This window comes from Drosophila obscura, unplaced genomic scaffold (genome assembly GCF_018151105.1).
Source record: "Drosophila obscura isolate BZ-5 IFL unplaced genomic scaffold, ASM1815110v1 contig_186, whole genome shotgun sequence".
Lineage (NCBI taxonomy): Eukaryota > Metazoa > Arthropoda > Insecta > Diptera > Drosophilidae > Drosophila > Drosophila obscura.
The window spans coordinates 9,780,805-9,804,699 of NW_024542774.1; the positions used below are offsets into that span (position 1 = coordinate 9,780,805).

At 46.4% G+C, this 23,895-nt stretch overlaps 4 protein-coding genes and 1 non-coding gene across 5 annotated transcripts; 2 read left to right on the top strand and 3 right to left on the bottom strand.

The window, feature by feature from the left end:
• The first annotated feature begins 1,098 nt into the window (after positions 1 to 1,098).
• LOC111074309 lies at positions 1,099 to 10,905 on the top strand. The gene is made up of 6 exons (XM_022367039.2): positions 1,099 to 1,582; positions 8,832 to 8,990; positions 9,053 to 9,210; positions 9,282 to 9,933; positions 10,010 to 10,382; positions 10,447 to 10,905. Exons 2-6 carry the CDS (start codon positions 8,883 to 8,885, stop codon positions 10,449 to 10,451), a joined length of 1,296 nt encoding a protein of 431 aa, XP_022222731.2. The 5' UTR covers positions 1,099 to 1,582; positions 8,832 to 8,882; the 3' UTR covers positions 10,452 to 10,905.
• Positions 10,906 to 11,873: 968 nt separating this feature from the next.
• LOC111074311 lies at positions 11,874 to 19,573 on the top strand. Its single transcript, XM_022367040.2, has 9 exons — positions 11,874 to 12,100; positions 12,251 to 12,500; positions 12,555 to 12,776; positions 12,852 to 13,044; positions 16,380 to 16,523; positions 16,589 to 16,683; positions 16,740 to 18,402; positions 18,723 to 18,941; positions 19,000 to 19,573. Exons 1-9 carry the CDS (start codon positions 11,917 to 11,919, stop codon positions 19,393 to 19,395), a joined length of 3,366 nt encoding a protein of 1,121 aa, XP_022222732.2. The 5' UTR covers positions 11,874 to 11,916; the 3' UTR covers positions 19,396 to 19,573.
• On the bottom strand, positions 13,795 to 15,863 carry LOC111074313 (zinc transporter ZIP11). The gene has a single exon (XM_022367042.2). The coding sequence runs from the start codon at positions 15,319 to 15,321 to the stop codon at positions 14,299 to 14,301; it is 1,023 nt and encodes a 340-aa protein (XP_022222734.2). The 5' UTR covers positions 15,322 to 15,863; the 3' UTR covers positions 13,795 to 14,298.
• Positions 19,574 to 20,069: 496 nt separating the features above from the next.
• Positions 20,070 to 23,527, bottom strand: LOC111074312 (elongation factor 1-alpha 1). Its single transcript, XM_022367041.2, has 2 exons — positions 23,421 to 23,527; positions 20,070 to 21,784 (listed from the first exon to the last, which is right to left on the bottom strand). Exon 2 carries the CDS (start codon positions 21,765 to 21,767, stop codon positions 20,376 to 20,378), a length of 1,392 nt encoding a protein of 463 aa, XP_022222733.1. The 5' UTR covers positions 21,768 to 21,784; positions 23,421 to 23,527; the 3' UTR covers positions 20,070 to 20,375.
• LOC121404161 lies at positions 22,335 to 22,407 on the bottom strand. Its single transcript, XR_005967770.1, has one exon. It is a non-coding gene; the product is annotated as a small nucleolar RNA snR61/Z1/Z11 (small nucleolar RNA).
• Positions 23,528 to 23,895: the final 368 nt, after the last annotated feature.

A 23,895-nucleotide genomic window follows, 5' to 3' on the forward strand; every position in this document is an offset into this window, starting at 1 on the left:
CGTTACGTTTCATTTTGTACAAGATCTAATGTGATTGAATACCCACCCATGAACATTGATTATGACAGCCGGACACTTGAGGAGTTCTATTTTAAGCGCCCCCTCGCCCCAATCTATCGGCATTCTTTCGGTGTTAGCTCAGCGACGGCAACTACGAGCACAACCGGCCAGTAATGCCAAGAAAACAATCAATTTGGCAGCATGATAATTGAGTTGTTGTGAAAGGGAAATCCATACACACATTTAAGATGGGTACATTTTGGGGTGCTGTGCTGCTGCCGCCACACCCCCAACGGATGCCATGATTCATTCATTCTGTTTCTCTGTTTCTCTGTTTCTATTTCAATTTTAGATTTTTAGCAAATTGCATTCGAGTCTGGGCCCACCATATAAGCCAGGTGCCATAAACGGACAAATGTCTGAAGCTCGAGCCTGAATTATGTCGCTCGCTGGGTTAATCAAAAGAAATCCCATGCCAAATAAAGTAACTTGTCGCCGTAGACAGAACTGGGGAGGGGAAATACCCAGCGACACATCCGCCACTGGAGCGGCAGGGAAACCAATTCAAATCAAATCAAATCAGAACTAATTCACACGCTCAAAATGGTAAAAACAGCCAAAAAACCAAGAAAGGAAGACTCTTTTGGGGGTGTATAACTGGTAGATACCCTGCAAGATCGACTTTAACCATAAATATATTCATGAAATTGGGATTAAACTTTACTTGAATCATGTAAAAATATAACTAGCATTCGGTGGGTTTATATTTAGCAACAAAAGTGATCTTTCAAGTTTTTCTATATGATATAATCCAATCACGGCACAACTCACAGAATATTCAGTGCTTTTCGGTGAGAGGAGAGTGCGGAGTGCGGAGTGCGTCATGCCGCTCACCAGAGAGTGAATGTCGCTGCTCGGCTGTCGGCAAGCTTCTGACAGAGAGACGATAGCCCAGGCCGGGGGCTCCACTTCGGCTGGGTTCGTCTTGGGCTGCAGCCTCGTGCCTCGGTTGGCTCGGCTGTCTCGGTTGTTCTTCGGCTGTGGTGTGCGGGCTTTTTGGTGCTTTTGCGGGGCTGTCTTGTGGCCTGGCACACCGTTACTTCGCCAGTTGAAATACACAGCTTGCGGCGAGCGGTTCTTGCGCGCGCTTCTACCACGCCTAACTCCCCAGCGAGCGACTTACTAACCAACAAACAGCAGAGCCTCAGCAGCCAGCAGCAGCAGACGGACGTCGCGTCTGAGTCGCGATAGCAGAGTTCTGAGAGTGCTGTGTAATACAAAATACAAAAAAAAAAAAAAGAAAGAAAAGAAAATTAACAAAAGACAAACCCCACGTATTATTTAACGAATGTATCGCACAAACACACACAAAAATACAACAAAAATTTAAGCGCATAATTGTGTGGAGAAACTTGGTCCGGTGATTGATTGGTGTCTCTGATTGGTGGGCGTTACGAGCCGAGTTCTGAATCAGACTCTAGAATCAAACCCCAACGCGCACAAGAACAAAAAAGTGAATTATTCGGATACAAGTGACCACGACGGACATTGCGCATACGCCGCATTGCACATTGCAAGCAGGGTGAGTACGCTCTCAGTCTCCCTCTCTCTGTCTCCCTCTCTGTCTATTCCAGGGGCGACCTTGGCATTTGGCTCTAAATTGATTTTGTCGCTAATTGAATTGAATGCAGCAGCATGCTCGCACGGACAGAGAAGATTTGATTTGATTTTATTTGATTGGCAACCATTTCTGGAAATTGTCCAAGCCGAGAGGCGAAGTGTTCAGGCATTTGTAATTAGCATTTGGCTGTGTCTTATAAATAAACATGGGTTTTATCGTTTATGTTTTTGTGTGTGTTTGTGTGTGTGTGTGTGTCTAATGGTGTTTCTGTGTGCATCTGTGGATGTGCTAAACGCCAAAGGCCGTAACCAGCTGTCCATGAGTGTGAAATAAAAGCTTAAGAGAATATACTACAACTCGTATATACATAAATACATATGTAGTATATAAAACTGAGCATATGTGAGAGTAGAGTGTGCCATGTATTTGCATGTAAATTACAAAATCAAGTTCGTTGCCTGAGTCTTTTGTTTGGCCTGCACAAAAGGTTCTTTTGGACATGTAATAGAAACTAAGCCACATGCAACAGCACTACTTATTTTCAGACTGTGGAAAACAGCCAACCTTCATCGCGGCCCCAGTCCCCAGTCCACTTGTGGATGGGAAAACCTGTTGTTGTCCGGCCGCAATGCGTGTGCTTAATTTACACGCAGATTAGCATTTGCATTAATATAATTTCATATCTTTATTAACCGAAAAATGTCAGCTCAGCTCAGCTTCAGCTTCAGCCACCGCTTCGAAGACGGCGGGGAGAGCCTCCTGCCGCCGCGAGATCAGTTTTACCTTGGACAGAATTTATGAGCGATATAATCTTGGTTTCGCCCGAAACACTTGATGCATACAAAGTTCCCCAAAAAAAAAAAAAGACAAGAGATACAAAGATTGGCAATAAAATTGCGCTGTCGGATCGCGCTTCACGTCATGTGATTTGTCTGTGGACTGTTGGTTCTCTACCCTTTTGGCCAACTATCGCCCAGCCACATCTTCCGGGGGTCTTTGGCCTATGCGCCGTTTTTGGCTTTTGTTGTTGAATCATACTACATCCATATATTCGAAAAGTATCTGCCAGCGTTCTGCATAGATATCTGGAATGGGGAGCGAAGCGAAAGATATATTTGCATGCCAAATGAAAGCTTAATTAGGCCACCAAGAGCCACAACAGATTTGTTTAGCTCTGGCTCTGATGGCCTACATTTTATAGCTGCTGTCTCGGTCTCGGTATCGGGCCAATGTCTTGTCATTTGTTAAGTCTTTTGCCCCTGAATTATGTCCACTCCGCGCAGAGTGCCGCTGATATCGGTGGCTAGAATTTTACACCCAATTATTCACGCAATTGTTAATTATGCGTTTGATTGTGCCAGCAACGGCTCCATTTCAATTTGAAACCCAAATTAATGAAGTCTAATTAAGAGCGAAAAATACTTGTACCCGTACACGTACACGTACACAAAACACAAACACACAAAACACAAAATCATAAACTACTGCGGTGCGGCCTTTGTTGAAGTGGTTATGGGTCTTTTCCTGCTCTTTAATTATATTTATATACAATAATGAATACCGAATACCGATACCGAATACCGAACGAATGCATTGTGCCTGGCTGCCACATTGATTGGCAGAAATCAGTCTGAAGAGTTTTCATTTCTATGATGTAATTCGGGGCTGAAGAGTGATTGTTGAATGTATCTTTCGGTCTTTGGTGAATCATAAAACATGGCCAAATGCCAACAGGCAACTGTCAATTATCAACTGGAAACTGGAAACTGTCAACGGCCAACTGCATTTGATGCCAAAGAATTAGCATAAACAAATTGCGATCGCACTCGAATCTATGACTAATTGAAGCGCAAGATTATGGTCGATCCATAACGATACGAGGCACTTTTAATTAACCGAATCCATTTGGTATACCAGCCCCGTCATGTTCATCTTTTGGCATCTCTTCTAATTCCCTTATTCTAATATTATTTTAGGCATTTTATGCGTTGTTCAAGAACATTGTGGCACGGCACTTGTTTGGGCCTAAGAATAGACCAGCAATCGAGCCCCGAAACGTGCCTGGCCACATACAAAGAGATTTTTGCAAGTAATTTGAACACTAAAAACAATGTCGGGGCTGTATAATAATAATCACTCAATAGCAATAGCAATAGCAACAGCAAAAGCGGAAGTCCAAGGCAATGTTGAAGCCACACGAAAGTGCTGTGCAACAACTCTTTTTCTCTCCCTCCCTCTCTCTCTATTTTTTTTTTTTTTTTTTGTTTGTTTGTTTGTGATTTATTTTTGTGTGTCTTTTTTTGCGCTATTTTGACGCCTTCCTGGCACGAAATACTTTGGTGAGAATTGCAAATTCTCAGCGTGCAATGGTAGAGAAATAAGTGAAAATATTATGAAAGCCATGGCGGCAAGTGAAAATCGGAATTTATAATTTTCGTGTGCCGATTTTTTCAACCGCAAAAAAGGTGCCCCAGGCAGCTGCCACTGCCACTGCTGTTGCCAGTATTTCTGGCGCTGTTTTCTGCAGCTGATGATGTTGATGGTGATGATGGTGATGCAATCCGCTCGACATGCACATCAAGTGACAGAGCAGACATTGCGCATACGCCGCATTGTGCAGACTGCAACAACAACAACAACAACAACAAAAACAAAAACAAAAACTCCCGCCCCACAGAGATGAAAGCCAAGTCGAGTCGAAAGAAGAGCCACGGAGAGCGGAACAAAGTGGAGTGGAGCATCTGCCAAAACAAGAATTGGAGCAAAAGTCTGTAAATTATTAAACAATGCTTAAACCAGATGTAAAAATTAGCTTAGGGATCACTTGGATATTTAAAATCTATCAAAACATTTCAAGAAAAGGTATAGAAAACACATAAGTTACCCAAGAAAAAAACTTAAAGAATCACTAAAGATATCCGCGGACCAGCGCCGAGAGTTGATTAAGATTGAGATCATTCATCAAAGTACACCCCACATGGTACCCTATATACTATATAGATAAACAGACTCCCCGATGGTTATGACACTTACACGTGCCCCATAGCCACACCACACACCAACACACACTGCTCACTGTTGGTGTGTGTTTCCCACTTGAATTTCCATGGAGTTGCGTGCCCTCCTCATCATCGTTTTCTCATTCTGCTTCAAGCAACATGATCATGATCAGTATGGTGATCATTGTGTTATGATCGTCATGTGGTGCAGTAACAATATGTAATTTTAATTTTCTTGCTTTTCGCTTTTTGTCGCCATGCTCTCATGGAGAAGACTTTTGCAGACGAAGGAGGAGTGGGAGGGTGGAGGCGGCAAAGTGCCAACTCATAAATATGTAAGGCCCCAGATGCCACTGTTTTTGTTGTTACTGTTGTTGTTGTTATTGTTATTGTTGTTGTGTTTGCAACAATTGAACAAACAGCCGCAACACCCTCACGACATTGTGCAAACAAATTCAGAGTCAAACAGATTTCTAGCTGTACTTCGGTACTTTTGTTTTTCTTTCATTTTAAATCATTGTGCCATTAAAAGGCAATCTCGCATCCCCTTGTATCCGACGCGTCGGTGGCAGTTGAAAAGAAATTTTAAATTTAAATTTGTAATATAATAATTTTTTTTGATTTGGTTTCAAGTGTTTCAAGCCACGAACCGAACAGTCAACAGACGACGACCAGTTAATACAAACAAAAGAGTACTCTGGTGCCTGGCCCCATCATAATTTTGTGGCCGCATTAAATTACCTTACCTTACCCCCTCCCACCGTGCACAATTGTCCGCCCTGCCGTTTGAAATGCATCAAAAACTGGCTCGCAAATACACATTTTATTGGTATCAAAAGTAAGAGCAAATTATTGCTCCCGAACGATGATAAATGCCAAAAAATTAAACCCGTTCCAGCCGGACATGTAACGAACGCATGCGGCAAATATTCAGGAGATCCGTTCAGATCCGTTCAGATCTGTTCAGATCTGTTCAGATATGTAGTACATTCAGTTCAACGTGGTTCGGTTCGGTTCGGTTCAGCACTTTCAAGGTTGGGGCGTCAAGAACTCGCAGAAAACACTGCCACAAAAACAGAAACTCAAACAGAAAGGCAAAAACCAGAGCAGCTTGCAATTGGGTGCGGATTGGCCCCGCCTCCCGTCTCCGGTTGACAAGCAAGTCTATGACTGCAACTCGGACACCGAGACACGCGCTAAGCTTTGAAAGGCCTCCCAAATGCATCTATGGTATGAGCACTTACATATATGTACTACTCGTGCCCATATATTCGTAGTGTTATGTGTGGTGTGGCACATGCCAGACCCAGGCCCAGAGCCAGAGACAGGGCCCGAGTTGCGCAATTGCAGTGTGCGCCATGATTCATAGTCCCAGTCCCAGTCCCAGTCGCAGTCGCAGCGCACCGAAAGTAAGCCGCTTAGCGAGCGCAGACAAAGGAGCTGCTGCCAGCTGCCAAAATACTTCCTTCTGCGCCACACGGCCTTGGGTGATAACTGGTAACTGGTACGCCGCGGCGTTCGTTCGTTCTACGATACGTGTCGCATCCGCACGCACAGAACAGTTTCAGCGCCTGCTGCTAAAAATACCCACAAACGACCTTGGGGCGGAGCAGAGAGCTTACATAATTAATTGCAAGGGGAATGAATGCCCAGCAGAGCAGGGGCATGCGGAAAAGCTTCGCTTGGCTGGCAGCAAAGGAAACGAGTCACGATCTTGACAGGAGGGGATCATCGCATCGATTAGCACTTGATGCACTCCAGAGGTTAACCAAGACAGAGAGAGAGAGAGAGAGATGATCCCTTTCAAGTGTCCGCTGTTTGTCCAACGGATTCCAGAACTAATCGGGGAATAACACAGCAATGGTGGCACGAATGAGCCAGTACACTCGGCTCTCTCTTTTATTAGTAGATTTATTTTGAATCTCGTTTGGATACAACATACACCCCTGACCTATACGATCAGCGGATTGGATAAATCATTTTTGGCCATGTCAGATGAAGTTTTAATTGTTAAATGCAGTTTAAGCTTTTGCTCGAACCAAAAGGCCAGCTAGATAATTAAATTTGTTGCCCCCATCTTCTCTCTCTCTCTCTCTCTCTCTCTCTCTGCCTCTCGCTCTCCCCCCTGTTGCTGTGGTGGTTCTTCTCTGGCTGAATGCGATCATCGCCAAAAAATCAACATCACGTTCGGCATACAAAAAGATTTTATATACTTATTAGCAAAATCAGCAGCTAGGAGCTAGCAGCAGCAGCAGCAGCAACAACAACAACAAATAAGCAACAGCCATACCGCAAAAAAAAAATTAAAGTTCTCTGGCAATGGGAATGGGTTGGTGAAAAGAACGAAATGTTATGCGAATATATTATACAATATATGTATGTTCACAACACCAGTCGAAAGAGAACAAAAAGCGGACAGCGCGCTTTATGGCATTTCGACCCATTGACGTAGGAACACCGAAAACTTAATCACATCATTCGAAAATAGCCGATGAAACAGAACAGACAGAACCCCCAGCCTTTGGGGGTTGGGTTTCTACTCCATCAGGCGAAGAGGTCAAAGTCGTGGCTCGGCGGCAATGATATACTTGGGAATCCATTAGCCACTCCACTGAGTCATGAATGAAAGTGGAGTCATAAGCAAACGGTGGCCACCAATTCATAAAGCATTCCAAGGGTTTGTCTTGTATCTACTACTCGTACCCGTACAAATGGTTGTGAGAACTCAGATTTAGCACAGTTTTTCCACATCTTCATCTCCATCTGAATCTCAGTTCAACATTCAATATTTACCTCATCCATTGTAGTGAAGATTATTGATGGGTTCCATCTAGATTCTAGAAACTAGAACAAAGATTTTGCAATATCTCATACCCGTAGATTTCCAAGACCCGACCAAAGTGTCAAGAGATGGGGCTAGATGTGGGCGTGTCTAGATTGGCTTATGGAATATTCTGTGCCATAAATCTAGACTTTGGCAAGAGCACAAAACAGAACACAGACAGCAAATAAAAACCAGTTGTGTTTTTTTTTTTGGAAATTTCGCTCTGGCCAAAACGGATCTTCGATGGCCGATTGCTTTGGAGACAGCCAGCCAAGTGCGTGACATTTATCAGTTTTTATGGCCATTCTGTCCGTTAATTAAAGAACCAACGCCAACGCAGGGCAAATAGAAAGCCAAAGCCAAAGCCAAAAGCCAAGAAGGGGTCGGCGGCTTCAATGGATTCGGATTGAAATTGGAATTGGGATCACAAAGCGACGATTCCGAATGCTAGACGGGAAAAGGGGAAAATCGTTAAACCAAAGCCTGCAGTTCTGGGTAATTGAGAAAACATTTAAATTGGGCCACGACCAGCTCTGGTGCTGGATCTGCATTAGAAAATGCAATGCGTGTCGTGCCCTTAATTTGTGCACGCTCAGAAATGTCACATCTAAGATGCGGAATGGGAATGGGAAGTCGTGTGGAGTTTTAGGGGGGGTGGATGGGTGGTGGGGGTGGCTTCATCGATACAGTTTAATGGGCAACGGAATCTGTTCCAGGCCAAGACTCACTTTCATTGCCAGTCGATGTGTGTGACACACATTTATTGGTAAATCGCATGAAGCAACAATTAATGCCAATCACGTGTCTGACCGCCACTACACCTGACCGGCAGAGCACTACTGGATTTTGTCACAAAACGTTGGCAATGGTGCGACGCATAAACAAATCAGTTTGACTTTGAAGAAAACCCCAAATGGCCAATTGAAATGCCATGCAAGTGGCACTCACTCGCTCCGTCTCTGTCTCTGGATCTGACAAGCAAACGAAAAAGCAGAAAATGCAAAACTAAGTGTCCAACAATGTGTTTAACAACAATCAAGGCATTGTCAAGGCATTGGCATCGGCGTTGGGATCGGGATCGGGTTCGGGTTCGGGGCAGCTCAATTAGAGGCGGTGACATTGGTGATTCGATCAATCAGAGTCGAAGCAGAGTCAGGCCAAAGGAGTGCCCGGAGATTGTTCCATTCCGGTCCGTTTTGTAGAGTTCATTGGCTCACAGATTGATTGGACTGATTGCTTAATAATCTGCGGAGTGCGTGTCCCCATCGCTGGGGGTAATCATTTCGCACCAGAACCTCCGCCAGAGCCCACAACTTAATTGTCCATAACTAGAAGCGTCGCTCGTAATTATTTATAATAATTTTATTTGGAAAATTTTCTCTTCCAGACAGAGGAAACGCCATCAGCAGCAGCAGCACCAACAACAGCACACACAAAAATGATTTCACGCCGCAAGATTATATCGCGTTCCCTGGACAATTTGGATGCCATCGGGCAAGATGAGCAGGAGGAAGACGTCTGGCATGATCGCGAGAAACTGTTCAGGGTGAGTTGTAGCTGAAATTTGTCTTGCAACTGGTGCTAATTCTTGGGCCATAACCCTGGCAGGATCACATCAATGAGGTTCTGGCCAAGTGGGAGCAGATCGACGATGAGATCTGGGCCAAGATAATCGTCTTCGAGAAGAACCGACGCGTGGCCAAGGCCTATGCCCGCTCCTCTGTGATAACCATAAACGGCTCCAAGAACGGCTTCGATGGAGTGCGGTGAGTAAACCGGACCGGACCCCTGACCATCCCATGAATGTTCCCACTAAACTGATGTCTCCTCTGAACAGTATTGGTCTGAATGGCTTCGAGAATCCCATGCGCGACTCCGAGACGAAGGTTATCAAGAAGTCCATTGGCGATGGCTTCAAGGTCAAAATGGATGAAATAGGCAACATATTCATCAAGCGGTATGGCAAGAGCAACATCTTCGTGAACAACACCTCGCCGGGCAACGAGGAGACGGTCATCGGCGGCGACATTATGCAAATGCCGCAGATGTCCCTCAGCGGCGGCACCTCGGCCAAGCTCTTCGACATGAAGAAGTTCCAGACGAACATCAATCGCGAGTTTGCTCGCACCTATCCGGAGCGGGGCCGCCTGGAGCGCCAGTGCCTGTCGGCCGTGTCGCTGGTCAAGTCAAACAACAATCTAATCAACACTCCAGTCTGGATACTCGTGGTCAACGTGGTGGCCATGGACATGCTGAGGAGTCGCCTTCAGACGATGCCCAAGTCGCTGGACGCGCTCGGCATGCGGGTGCCGCTCACGCAGAGCAGCGAGGATCCCTACTCTACGATCGAGAGCCAGGTGGGCCTCATTTATCCAACGCCCGCCGCATCCGATGACTCGCAGAACTCCCAGCACTCAAGCCACTCCAGCAAGGGGCGACGCAGCGTGTTCAGTGCCGCCTTCCTCAACGAGGGTCCCTACGTGCCCAAGGTAAGTTGCAGTTGCTCCGGATTGGCTTACCTACTTCCACTTCCTACTCACGTGTGCCCTCTGTTCTTTCATTTAGCCGGACTATGAGGCTGGCGGATCGCTGACACCCATCTATGCGGACAAGAAGCGTCAGAAGAGCAGCGCGCATCAGCGCAAGAAGCAGGACGATCCCTACTACTGTGGCCTTCTGGCACGCATTCCCAACTTCATCAAGTCCTCGAAGCAGCCGTGCACCGGGGCCAGCAAGCCCAAGAAGGAGCCGAAGATCTCACGCAAGATTTCGGCCCAGCACCTGCAGCAGCAGCAGCAGTTCCTGCAGCCGCCACAGCCCATTCCCATAGCCACCTTCCACCACTCGTATTTCCCCTACAAGCTCTATCCGCCACAGCATCGTCTCTCGCAGTCGCAGATGTCGCTCTGGGATGCCCGCAGTCTGATCAGCGCACATGGTGAGTTGTCTGCTTATATTTGTGCGGCAATTTCTTTTCTAACTCTGTTTTCTCTACCCCACAGAATGACCAGCATGGATGGCCCTAATTTATTCAACGTTTAGCATTAGTTTTACAAATATTTAGTCAAAGATATAATTTTGGTCAGTTGATCAGAGGATCAGTGAATCGGGGGGGATCAACGAATGGAGTGGAGTGCATTTCGCTCAGTTTTGTGATAAATGATGCGAAGTGCAGCCATTTAGTACAGATTTAACAGCAGATTACTTTTAGGGAACCAGAGAGATTTAATGATTATGCAATTTGTAATAACTAATTAAAATTTTGCCATAGTTTTTTAAATCGTTTAAGACTGAGAGAATGTCCTAGAGCCCAATTAAGCGCGAGAGAAGGAATTGCAAGATGGGGGAATGAGAATGTCATAAGCAAGTATATTTGCTACTTTAGGCAAGTCCAATTTATTGTTTCTTTTTTATTATTTTGCTGTATATACATTTCATATGTAAATAAGTTCGAATAAAATATATATGTAAAAGTATGAATGCATTTTAAATTTGAATTTGTCAGAGAAGAGCGGTCTGAAACGATTACAGCTTAATCGGTTGTAAGTTTTTTGTACCTATGCCAGATGGCGCCAGTTGGAAGGTATAATTGTTCTATACAAAAAATACCGAGTATTTTTCGGTATTTTTGAGTGCGTATTTCCGTACATCGACTGAGAAATTTTAGCCCATTGTGTTACAAAAAATTACGCATTTCAGGTGAAAGATATCGTGGTCATAAATGGATAATACAAACAGTATTATTTTCCGCGGTGTAACTCAAGATTTTCAACTGGTTAAATGGAGGGGGCTAAGTGGCTTAAGTTCGTCTTTCCGCGGTCACACTGACACTGACTAATCTAGGTCAAAAATATGTCACTACGCGTAAATGATACTTAGGATTGAATAACCCAGCCAACCCAAGAAATGGGAATCATTGACAAAAGCCAAATTGTAGAAAATTAATTAATCTATCTGATGAAATGATATTTTCAGTTGTTAAAGTCTTAACTAGCTAGTAATATGAAATCGAATATTAAAAGTGATGAATATGATTTTCCTCGGTATATTTACGGTATATTTTGAAAATGAGAAGGTATATTTCGGTGTATTGCTGAGGGTCTGAGGGTATACTTAGCACATAGCTTCATTATGGCGTCACTTGTAGTTGGCCATCGTAGTTTTTGGAAACAATCGTACTATCGTTGGGCTCAAATAATATAAAAAACCATTGAAACCTTAGGACGCCATTGTAAATTAGGCCCCTGCGTGAGGTCCGAAAGCAGCCAATCCAAACATATCAAAAGCGCAACGACTGTAGCTCGATACTATCATGATAGTCGCAAAACCGTCGATAGTAGAGGCTAGCAGTAAAATATCGATCCTATCGATAGTGCCCTCGATGGTTTGGCACCTCTACTTCATTATATTTTTGGCGCGACTTTTCTAAACAATTTGTGCAATAACAGCGCGTGTGGAAACCCCTGCAGGCCATGGATAAGTTCGTGCAACGCAAGCCCTCATGGAAAACGATGACTTACGAGGCGACCGTGGCCAACGCGGAACAGAAAAAGCTGAAAATGCAGCACGCTGCGCCACCACAGCGTCGCCCATTGCAAGAGCAGCCTGATTCGAATCTCACCCCCAAGCGTCTCAATCAGCCTCACTATGCAGCAGGTTGGCTTTGTGTTATTGTTGTTTTTGTTTTTGTGTATTATTAAGTAAATATTTTGGATACGAAGCTATCAAAATTAGTAGTAACTGAAACAGAAACAATGTGGCAAATTGATCCAGAAATCGCTAACCAGATTTGTTCTTCTTGGATAGACACGTTGCGTGCCGCTGAGAAGATGCCTGAAGTACATACTAGTCCAGCGAAAACGTCTCAACCTTGTCCCGTGCCCCGGGCCGTTCCACAACCGACGACGCGTGGTTCTGTCAGCAAAGGACCTTCTGTAATGCCATCGAATGGTGTGACAACGCCCACGTCCAAGCAGGGCGGGCACTGGGCGCGTCTCCAGAATGATCTCAACAGCCCCAGCGCTACACTTCGAATGCGTGCCATACGCGCTCTAAAGTAAGTTAAGCCTTTATCCACGTGCGAGAGAAACTAATGTCCTTTGTCGTGCAGAAGTCCCACCAAAACCGCATACAATGTGTTTGATGTGTCGCATACCGAACAGAATATCATCTCTGCCGACGAGCGTAATCCCAAGCCACCGCCTTCCCTCCCGGAGATCCTGAGCCCGGTTGTGGTCTATGTGGAGGTGCGTAGCGGCAACGACAATCGTTCCGATGGTGTCAAGACAATCATTGCCAAAATGGGGGCCCAGGTCAACGATCGTCTGCTGCGGTGAGTACAGATATTTCGCCTCGATACCAGTTGAATCTCGTGCTGAAAGCAAGTTCTCGCTCTTTTTGCGCCCAGCAACACCACGCATGTGGTCTTTAAGGATGGTCTACTCTCGACCTACAAAAAGGCCATGGAGTGGAAAATACCAGTTGTCTCCATATTGTGGATTGAGGCCTGCAAGGTGCAACGAAGGATTTGCGAACCCGAAAAGTTTCCCATCAGCAACTTGCACAAGTATGAGTATCCCGAGCTGTACGGCAAGATAACGGTGAGTGGAGATTAATTTTTTGTCTGTGATGGGCTGGGCTGGGGGAATACATACATATGTACATAGATAAGAAGCTTTTGGTTGGTTCCCTTCATTTGATATCTAATGTTCCCAACTTTATCAATCATAATTGTCAGCCAAAGTTCGACGCGCTATTATCACGATATGTATGTGTGAATTAGGGGGAAAATAGAAGCAGCTAAACATAGAGGCAATCAATAATGATGAAGTACCAGTTTATGGCCGTGTTCGAACAGAAGCATTGGCTCCACTTAATTGGTCATTCGGGGCTTAAATAGTTTCCTTTATTGTAGAAATAAACCCATTAAAAGTGTACGAGGAAATGGTTCAACAGATAGCCGCCCCGAGTCTTATCAGCCACTTGTGTTGACGACCCAGATTGGGCCTTTAGCCAGCCAAAGGCGACTGTGACTGTGGCTTCGCGACACTTGTGGATGTGAAAATGATTATTTAATCCGGAATAAATACCGAATCAACGCAGGGCCATGGGCCGTCTGAAATTGCACGTACCCCAAACACAGGGCGCCGCGTATTGGGAACTCTTTCGTGTCTGACGGATTGTTATCAGTGACAACCATTGTCAAGCACTTTGTTGGTGCCGGGCGTCGTGTTATCTAATTTAATTTGCGCGAGGCCCGGGGCGCAGCTTATCAGGGTATCGTTGGGCCACGGCCAGAACTTGTTGGACGGGCCAAGGAAGCCTGTCCAGGATTGGACAGATTGGAGATGAGATGCACTGATCGTTTTGCATACATTACGTTTTATTGCTTACATATTAGACAGTTTAAAAACATACAAGCCACACTGGTCGCTGCTGACAACTTAAAACCTAATTCAGATGCACGTCTGTTTGTATTCTTTCCGAGAATACAACAGATCTTCGCCTCATTTACATATTTTGCTGGAATGCACTCGTAGATGCAGATACAGTGCTGTGCAGGCCCAGTCGTCTGGCATATTTATGGAACATTTAACTCTAAGTTAGATTATTAGATTCACGTTTACGGGGAACTGCTTGCTGCTGGGCACGGGTCCACGTGGCGCTGCCGGGGCCCACGTATTTCTGAGATTTGTACAATGCTGCATGCACACACATGCGCGAGTCGGTTTCTATTTACATAAAAGGAATAAGCGTTAAGTACAATGGAATCCTTGCATTACACTATGTTGCGAGTCCTGCGCCGGCGGAGCGAGGCAGGCATTTTCTAGTTTTGGTATCGGAAGCCCCCCCTCTCATGAGAGCGCCACCTCAAGGCACATCATTATCAGAAATCCGGATACAGTGCCCCACGTGGCAATCGTTCCATTGCCGCTGGCATGCGCCTCAGGCAGGATGTCGTCCGACACAATGTAGATCATGGCTCCGGCCGCAAACGACAGCGCATAGGGCAGTATGAGGTTGGCAAACGTCACAGCCACGGCGCCCAGCACACCAAAGATGGGTTCCACCATTCCGGACAACTGTCCGTACCACAGAGCTCGTCCCACACTGAAGCCGGCGGCATGCAGGGGCAGACTGACGGCCAAACCCTCTGGAAAGTTTTGAATGCCAATGCCAATGGCCAGGTTGCGGGCGCTCTCGAACGTGGATGAGTTGGAGGTGCCGATGGCTCCGAAGCTCACGCCCACCGCCAATCCCTCGGGAATGTTGTGCACGGTGATGGCCACCACCAGCAGCATGATGCGCTTCCATTGCGAGAGCGCCTCCTCGGCGCGCTTCTCCTCCTCGGTGGTGGTGTAGGTGCACTGCTCCATCTCGTTGATGCTGCCCTTCTTGCGGCGACGCGACTCGCCGCTGTGCTGCACGCTCAAGCAGTCGGAGAAGCTTTCCAAACTCTTGGAGGCGAGGCGTTCGCCGGCGCCATTCCGCTTCAGGTCCTCGATGGCAATGTCCGCCTTGTCCTTGCTCGACTGCGTCATCTGAATCATCATTTTGGTGCTGTTCAGGCCCAGATAGGACATCAGCTTGTCGCAGCCGTAGACGAAAAAGGATCCAAGCAGAAAGCCACCGGACACGGGCAAAAACGAGTACACTCCGTACAGGTGAGAGCTCTCGGCCATTTCAATGGCCGGCTTGAGCAGAGACCAGAACGAGGCGGCAATCATGACGCCAGCCGCAAAGCCAAGGGCCGCGTCCAGCGACCTTCTCTGCGTACCGCGCACAAATATCACCAGGGCGGCACCGGCGGCCGTCAGTCCCCAGGTGAGCAGGGTGCCCAGCAGGGCCTGAGTTACGGGTCCGTAGCCGGCAATCATTATGTCTTCTGTGCTAGCCGCTGCCTGGTATTGTTATTGGGTATAGTCTCTACTATAAATTAGGTATGTACGTGTTGCGGCTGAGACACTTATCGGAGTTCTGGCTAGCAGTTGGGGAAAACAAGTTTCTTAATTGCTTCCCTAGCTGTCGCTCGCTCCACTGCCAGAATCTTCTTCTCTGTTAATTGTTTACTTGCTCTTACAGCAGAGATGCACACACCCTCGAAACAAAGTGCCACGTTCCGTACCGTGCACTGATTCGTGTCTAGTATTTCAGCAGAATAAACAAAAGGCTTGCGCAGCAGCTGGAGAACCGAACAATAATAGTATAGTTTTGTTTTCTAAAGTTTCTCCTTCTTTGGCGTATTGAATGGGTCGGTGAACACTTGTTGCTTATCGCTCACTCGAGGAAGCCTCTCGGAACAGATGTGTGTGTGTGGGTTGACAAAAATTTAAATGGAAATGCGTAATACTGTTGGTGTTTACTAAGTTTAAGAACTAATTGAGCGCGCAGAGGAGTGGGAAATGACTGAGCTGACAGCCCTGCCAAAAGCAATTTTTATAGGGCGCAGCGGCGCTGGAGTCTAGCAGCAGCAGCTGTTGAACTATCGGTAGTATCGCAGCAGTATATCGTCTCTAGTGTCCGATAATTGGTGATGGAAGCGACTCAAACGATGATTTCTTTGGCATGCGTTTGAACTTGCCACAACTAATATTTATTGTACAGACATCTGTTTTGGTTAATTAGTAGATAAAATGTTTTTTGTAAACAATTTTATTGAAAAAACATATAAACTATCGATGACCCGAGAGTATCTTCCCTTCTTGACAGCCAGTGAGCGGTAAGGAGATAAGCGCTAGAGAGATTAAACAAAAGCCAGTAACGGCACTGGTATCACGTAGTTATAAACAAATAAAACAGTGTTTTTAGCCAACGTGACTGACAGAGTCGGAGTCAGTTGCCGCAGCAGAAACAATAACAAGAAGGGCGTGAGCTCCATCGTAATTAAGCTCACCGGCCGCACTCAGTTATTAATCAACTGCCACATCCTTTGCAGCGTGTTCGGTGCATGCAACCGGGTTCGGAACTTCTTATCAAACGTCCGGCCAAACGCCCAGTCACCCCCACATCATCGAGCGACAATGGCCCAGGATCGGGCAGCAAGCGAACCGCTTTGGGAACGCCAACCACAGCGGCCAAGGTACGATCTTAAAGAGTAAGCTACAGTAATCCTGTTTAATCTTGTTTGATCTTGTTCCTTCACAGAATGACATCAGCCGTTTCTTTAAGGCTCTCAACCACAACAAGCAACTGGCCGGAGAAGAGGCGGCAGAGTCGCCAGCCACTAAACTGCTCAACAGGTTAGTCCTTGTCATCTACTGAGAGTGTCGTCCCATAACCGATTCGTTTCTCACAGGATATCCAATGGCAGTTATACGCCATTGCCTCTGGGCACACCTACCTTGCAAGAGAAACCTCTGGAAATTGGAGTTGCCTCCAACCAAAGACCGCAGGCCCAGAAGAGTTTGAACTTTAATGAGAAAGCAGGCAACGATGAGCTGCCGCAGACTGCCAAACCACGGCCCCGCCGTAGCACAACAGAGCCCACTCCTGTGACTACGCCGGTACGCACCAGTGGCCGACGCAGCTCGGCGCACATTCCCATGACTAGCAATGCGGACACTTCTCAGCCTGCAGAGCCAGAGCCACGGATGACACGCCGCCGCAGTTCGGCGCATATTATGCTGGCAAGCAATGAGGAGGCTTCTCCGCCTCGAAAGCCACGCACGCTGCGTCGCTGCAGCTCAGCTCACATTCCCATAGCGAGCAATGCGAATGCTGCAGCAGAGCCAGAGCCACGAGTGACGCGCCGCCGCAGCTCGGTCCATATTCCCATGACTATTACTGCGGGAGCTCCTCCACCTGCAGAGGCAGAGCCAGAGCCACGCCAGAATCGTCGCCGCAGCTCAGCGCACATTGTCATGGCCGTCAATACTGATGCTGCGCCGCCTCAACAGCCAGAGTCACGAATGACACGTCGTCGCAGCTCATTGCTACAGGCTGCCAAGGAAACTGTGGAATTGGCACCGAAAGATCCATTTGCATCAATTGCCGAGGAGCTGGCTCCCATAGATGAGGACAAGAATCCGATAGCCGAAGAACCTGCTGGGGATGCTACCGAGTCGAATTGTAAGACATCATTGATAACCAACTTGGACGAGTCCATGGCAGCTGCAAAAGAACTTAACAAGACCGATTTCGTTCAACATTCGCTGGAAATAAGCGTCGAAATGCCATCGAAAGTTCTTCATCGGGCGGACAAGCGTGGCACCCTGTACACCTCAGAGCTTATGGAGATCAGCAAAGAATACCAAAACGAGAACGTGCCGCTGAATGTGACGGCCAGAAAATCGCTGTCCAATGTGACTATGCAAACGTCCGCACTTCTAGATGAGCACTCGACACCGCCGCTGTTTAGCTCGACTCGCCTGCCCAGCAGCAGGTCCAGCACCACCTTAAATCGAAGGCGCACCATCTTCAACATGGACATGGAGGTGATCAACGAGGGAATTGACAGACTGAACTCATCTCATCGTCGGTCCCTGGTGCTGGCCAATCAGGCGGAGTTGGGAGAGTGCGACAAATTAGTCGTGACGACGGACAAACCTCTGGCGGTGGAGGATCCCCCGAGTGAACCAAAGAGGCGGCGTCTATTCACCCCGAACGAAGTGGTAAAGATCTCACCCCCAAAGTCAAACTACAAGCAGCGTTTAAGTCTTAGTGGAAAAAATGCACCCAACGGATCAGCAAAAAAGCGTCGTCGTTCATTGGCAGTTCCCGTACCCGCCTGCTCTTCCTCCGATTTAAGCTGTCCTGCTGCTCATGTTGAACGTGAAAGCACTGATAAATTTCTCACACCCGAAGGCTCCGTGGATGGCTTCAAAGACGTGGATACATCCTCCAGAATTGAAGTAGCTGCAGTAGCGGAGAAAACGCCGAGCAGCAATCGCCGTTCAACTGTGATCCGTACTCTGGTGCACACGAACATGCATCATGGGCAGGTCCAGGTGATTCAAAAGGTTGGTAAGACTGTGGAGACACCAACTGAGCCCCAACCTTGGTAGCCTAGCCTCTGTAGTAAGAGTTGGGTCGGTAGACTCGACTATAAATCTTAGCGTAGCTTAGTTTTGTTTGTAAATTCTCGTAAATATGCATATTCATTAATCGTTAATTGCCCATAATAATTATTTATGAAACATAAACAACACGCAGTTAGTTTGTAGCAACCCTTCATTTGTAACGCCATCCCATACTCAAATAAACCGTATCAGTGCGTGATGCACCGGGGCCCTCCTTAATCCTACCACAACTCAACTCAATTCGTTGCCTTTAACCTCAGGCCATACGGAGGTTGCGTGGAATGCGGCTGGATCCCACTGTGACCAACCGAACCACCCACTTGGTTAGCCTGGAGCCGCGCCGCACGCTGAATCTCCTTCGCGGACTCATGCGTGGCGTCTGGATTGTCGACTATGACTGGATCCTGGAATCGCTGCGTGTCGGCAAATGGGTAAACGAAGAAAAATATGAATTGAAAAAATTCTCCCGTGCCGTTGAGGTGAGTCGCCAGACTAGTCCATGACGAGCTAGTAAACATCACCATCTACCCAAATCAGATTTGCCGCACTGAGCGACAGGCCTTTGGCATCCACTACCACTGCGAGCTCTTCCGCTACATGGAAACCTTCTATGTGTCTCCCCTTTGCCGGCCCATCGAGTTCAACAACATGAAGGAGCTGCTGTTGCTGGGCGGCGCCAGACTGACGGAGAATCGCTTCAAGGCAAAATACATTATTGGCGACAAACGACGAGTAGTGGACGAGCGCCTTTATCTGACGCCCTACTGGGTGCTGGATAGTATCACATCCATGCAAATCCAAAAGTTCGGCAAATACCTAATGAAGAGTGCCATTGTAACGCCCAGCGGCATCAGGTACGAAGATCCAAGGGCGACCCGTCTTACTGCCCTAAAAGCCAATTATAATGATCCACCACTGGTGATGGACAAATAGGTGTCAACCTCTGTTCTGTTTTATCATTGTTCTTCAGACAAAATTCTGTAAACCGAATTTCCCAATGAGTTGAAATTTGATAATATATTTAGTCCACATTTAAGTTTAAATAGACCACAATATTGTTAAGTAATTTGTTCTTGATAATTGACAAACAAATGTAGTCGAAAAAAAAAAAAAAATTTATTCGTACGATTTCTGTGTACTTTTATAAGAATGTGGGCGGGATGGAAATCAAACAACTTAGTTTTTAGTCTCTTTAATGGCAAATGTTCACTTTATTGGAGCGATTGAGGTATATTGTGTTGTCAGTTTTATTTCATTGATATCTTGTACTTTTCAATTAGATTCAGATTCACTTTGTACTTTGTGGCATCGACGACAGTGTGGGCGGTGCGTGGCGGCGGTGTGTGTGGAAGAAAAATAAAGCGCTGACTGAAAATCAACAAACCAAAAAGATGGTTAAAAAAGAATAAATACAAAAATAGGGTTTTTATTTTTTGTAAATAAAGTTATCGCTTCTATTCTGGTTCTTTTTTTTCATGTATACAAAGTAGTTGTGTGTGTGTGCAAAAGGAGGGTAAGATAAATGATACAAATCAAAGTATAAAGGTTAATTTTAATCGATATAAATGGATGTATGGAGGAGGAGTGGTCTTGTTTCTTCGTGTGTGTTCCCGCCAATCAATCATCCAGCATCCAATTTAGGCGGCTTCGACAGCGTTTGTTGACATTCGTATCCTACGAAACTCTTTTCGATGGAAAAAATTAAACTTTAGCTTTCTGTGGAACTTCATCTTATCGTTCATTTTGCTCAGGACAGGGACAGGTGTTCTTGCTATACTACTGTTGTTGTGCTGGTTGCTGGTGTTGTTGAGTGTTGGTTGTGTCTGCATTAGGTTGTTGGTTATATGCTTGCTGCTTCTGCTTGCGCTTCCGCTTGTTGCTGCTGCTACTATTGTTGAGTGAGAGCAAACCAGCTACTTCTTGACCTTGGTGGCCTTCTCGGCGGCCTTGGTGACCTTGCCACCGGAGGCATCCTTGAAGTTGACAGACTTGATGACACCGACAGCAACGGTCTGCCTCATGTCACGGACAGCGAAGCGACCCAGAGGAGGGAACTCCTGGAAGGACTCCACGCACAGAGGCTTGGAGGGCACCAAGTTAACGATGGCAGCATCACCAGACTTGATGAACTTGGGGTTCTCCTCGGTGGTCTTGCCGGAACGACGGTCAACCTTCTCCTTGATCTCAGCGAACTTGCAAGCAATGTGAGCGGTGTGGCAATCCAGCACTGGAGTGTAGCCGTTGGCGATCTGGCCAGGGTGGTTCAGCACGATGACCTGAGCGGTGAAGTCGGCAGCGCCCTTGGGGGGGTTGGACTTGGAGTCGCCAGCAACGTAGCCACGACGCAGCTCCTTGACGGAGACGTTCTTAACGTTGAAGCCAACGTTGTCACCGGGAACGGCCTCGACGAGGGCTTCGTGGTGCATCTCAACAGACTTAACCTCAGTGGTGATGTTGGCCGGAGCGAACACAACAAGGGTGCCTGGCTTCAGGACACCGGTCTCCACACGACCGACGGGTACTGTTCCAATACCGCCAATTTTGTAGACATCCTGCAGGGGCAGACGCAGGGCCTTGTCGGTTGGGCGAGCTGGGGGCAGGATAGCGTCCAAAGCTTCGATGAGGGTCTTGCCGTCAGCGTTGCCATCCTTGCGCTCCACCTTCCATCCCTTGAACCATCCCATGTTGGTAGAGGGTTCCAACATGTTGTCGCCGTGCCATCCAGAGATGGGCACGAAGGCGACGGCGGCTGGGTTGTAGCCGATCTTCTTGATGTACGAAGAGACTTCCTTCTTGATTTCCTCATAACGCGACTCGCTGTATGGTGGCTCGGACGAATCCATCTTGTTAACACCAACGATCAGCTGCTTCACACCCAGGGTGAAGGCAAGCAGGGCGTGCTCGCGGGTCTGGCCGTTCTTGGAGATACCAGCCTCGAACTCACCAGTACCGGCAGCCACAATCAAGACAGCGCAATCAGCCTGGGAGGTACCAGTGATCATGTTCTTGATGAAATCTCTGTGGCCGGGAGCGTCGATGATGGTGACGTAGTACTTGGCAGTCTCGAACTTCCACAGGGCGATATCGATGGTGATACCACGCTCACGCTCGGCCTTCAATTTATCCAAAACCCATGCGTACTTGAAGGAGCCCTTGCCCATCTCCTGAGCCTCCTTCTCGAACTTCTCGATGGTACGCTTGTCGATACCACCGCACTTGTAGATCAAGTGACCGGTGGTCGTGGACTTGCCAGAATCGACGTGTCCAATGACGACAATGTTGATGTGAATCTTTTCCTTGCCCATGTTGGATTATAGGAGAGCTGCACGTTCGTTTGTTTGTAGTTGTGTGTGCGTGTGTGTGGGTTGTTTACGGGTGGTGTGTGTTGGACAGCGTGCAGCAGGTAGAATTTGGAAATCAGGTTTAACAGGCGCGGTAACGAGGGGAAGAAACAAATGGGTAAACAATTTCGTTAGCAATTGGATAGGAATTGTATTATTAATTAATTTCATAGTTAGTGGTACAAATAAATTTCGTTGTCTACAAATAAATCTAATCGGCTCTCGTACTTTCGACTTTTTCCTTGCGTGCCAGCGCAGCCATAAAACCTAACCTCACAACCGCCGCACAGACAAAACGTGTTTTTTTTCGCTCATCGCTCGCAAGCAGTTTGAGGTTAGGTTAGGTGCAGCGCAGCCGCCGCATGTGGTTTTGGTGGAAAAAAAAAACAGCCAGAGGGGGAGGAAACAGAACAGACAACTAATTGTTGAACAATGAAAGTACGCATACCGCATACACATTAATGTACATGCAAATTTACAACAAAAAAGAACAACCTATTTATTTGAACCATTATAAAAGCAAACTCGATTTTTTCAGTGTTTTGGTATTTATGCTATCGTCAAAGTTCTTCAGTAGCAGAACTGAAAATAATCATCATGGTAAATCGAGTTGCTAAATTTAATACATATGCACAAAGAAATTTCCAGCAAATTTAATCTCATTTTTATTCGCATGCATACATGTGCTCCATGCATGTGTGTGTGTGTGTGTGTCTGTGACGCCAGTTGCCGGCCGGAGAGCGAGGGAGAAAGCAAAGAAAATGGCGACGACCCATAGCAATGTGAATGTGACTTGTGCAAAGGCAAACGATCGCCGCGGTGGCACGAAAGAGAAAGAAAATTTTCAAGAACCGAATGCATACAGAGCCGTTTTAGAGAAGGCCCACGCAAGAGGTCAAGTAAATGCTTCGAAAATGCGGGTCCACCTTATTTCACAACAGCTGGCAATTGGCAGCGTGCTGAATAAGTAGATTTGCGAGATTTTCGCGTGTTGCTAGGAAAGATATCCGGCCACTTGAGTCACACCATGGGTCGCCATTTTGAAATTATTTTCCATGTAGAGAAAGCTGAAAGCGTACATATATACGCATGCGAAAAGCACGTTTTCAGCACTCCGTTTCAGCGATGTTTTGTGCGTTTGCAGAACAGAACAGGTATTAATTGATGGAACAATTAGCGGCACTAATGAACGACGACCCATCCATCGATGCCTCACATGTCAAGTGGGTGTGGCAAAGAAAATTAAAACAAATTACACCATATTGCGGAATAAAATGACGCATTTTGGAAAGAATTGTTTAGAACAAATTGAAACGGCTTGGCAAGGGCCGTGTTGCTTTGGCCACAGCACTAATTCTCTTTAAAGTGTGCACGCTGCCACGTGTTTGCTTTTCGCATCACTTTGCCACCGTCAGCACCTTTCACTTTGGTAGCCACGCTAGAGGTTAATTTTTTCAAGAGGCTGCACACACATGCACTGGAACACGCCACGATTGTGCGTTCAAATTGCATATTTGTTTATAAATTAAATTGTTTATTAGCTGCAGTTTCGTTGCACATATTCACTAAATACTCTTACATATATATGCACTAATTATTTCACTTATGGAAACTTACTCGAATAAATTGAATGAGATATCACAGTCTTCGGCGACAGACTTGAACAAAGTGAACGAGTGTTCGGCAAACCAGAAGCCAGGAAGTCTCGCTGGCCGTTCTGTCAGAGCCGGCCGGAAACGCGAAAAAGCGCTAGAAAATACCCAAAAATGTGACAGAACCATGGCGTTTTTAAACATTCCCAAAGTACCCTTATTGACAATACAGAAATGTAGACAAGTAGCGTTTTATGGGCTTTAATGAAAGCGAAATGGCTGAAATAATTTTCCATGCACGTCAAGTGTTATGGCACCTGTCCATGCTGCCAGCGAAGTGTATAACTAGCTTTAATCAGTCAAATAATTACTTACTTAAACAATTACGTAAGTGCCCTTGATGTATAAATATTAGAATATGCAAGCAACAAAATTATGGTTTTATGCACTTTCAATAAGGTGAAATAAAATGGACAATTCTCTTCTCTGTTCAATCTGAC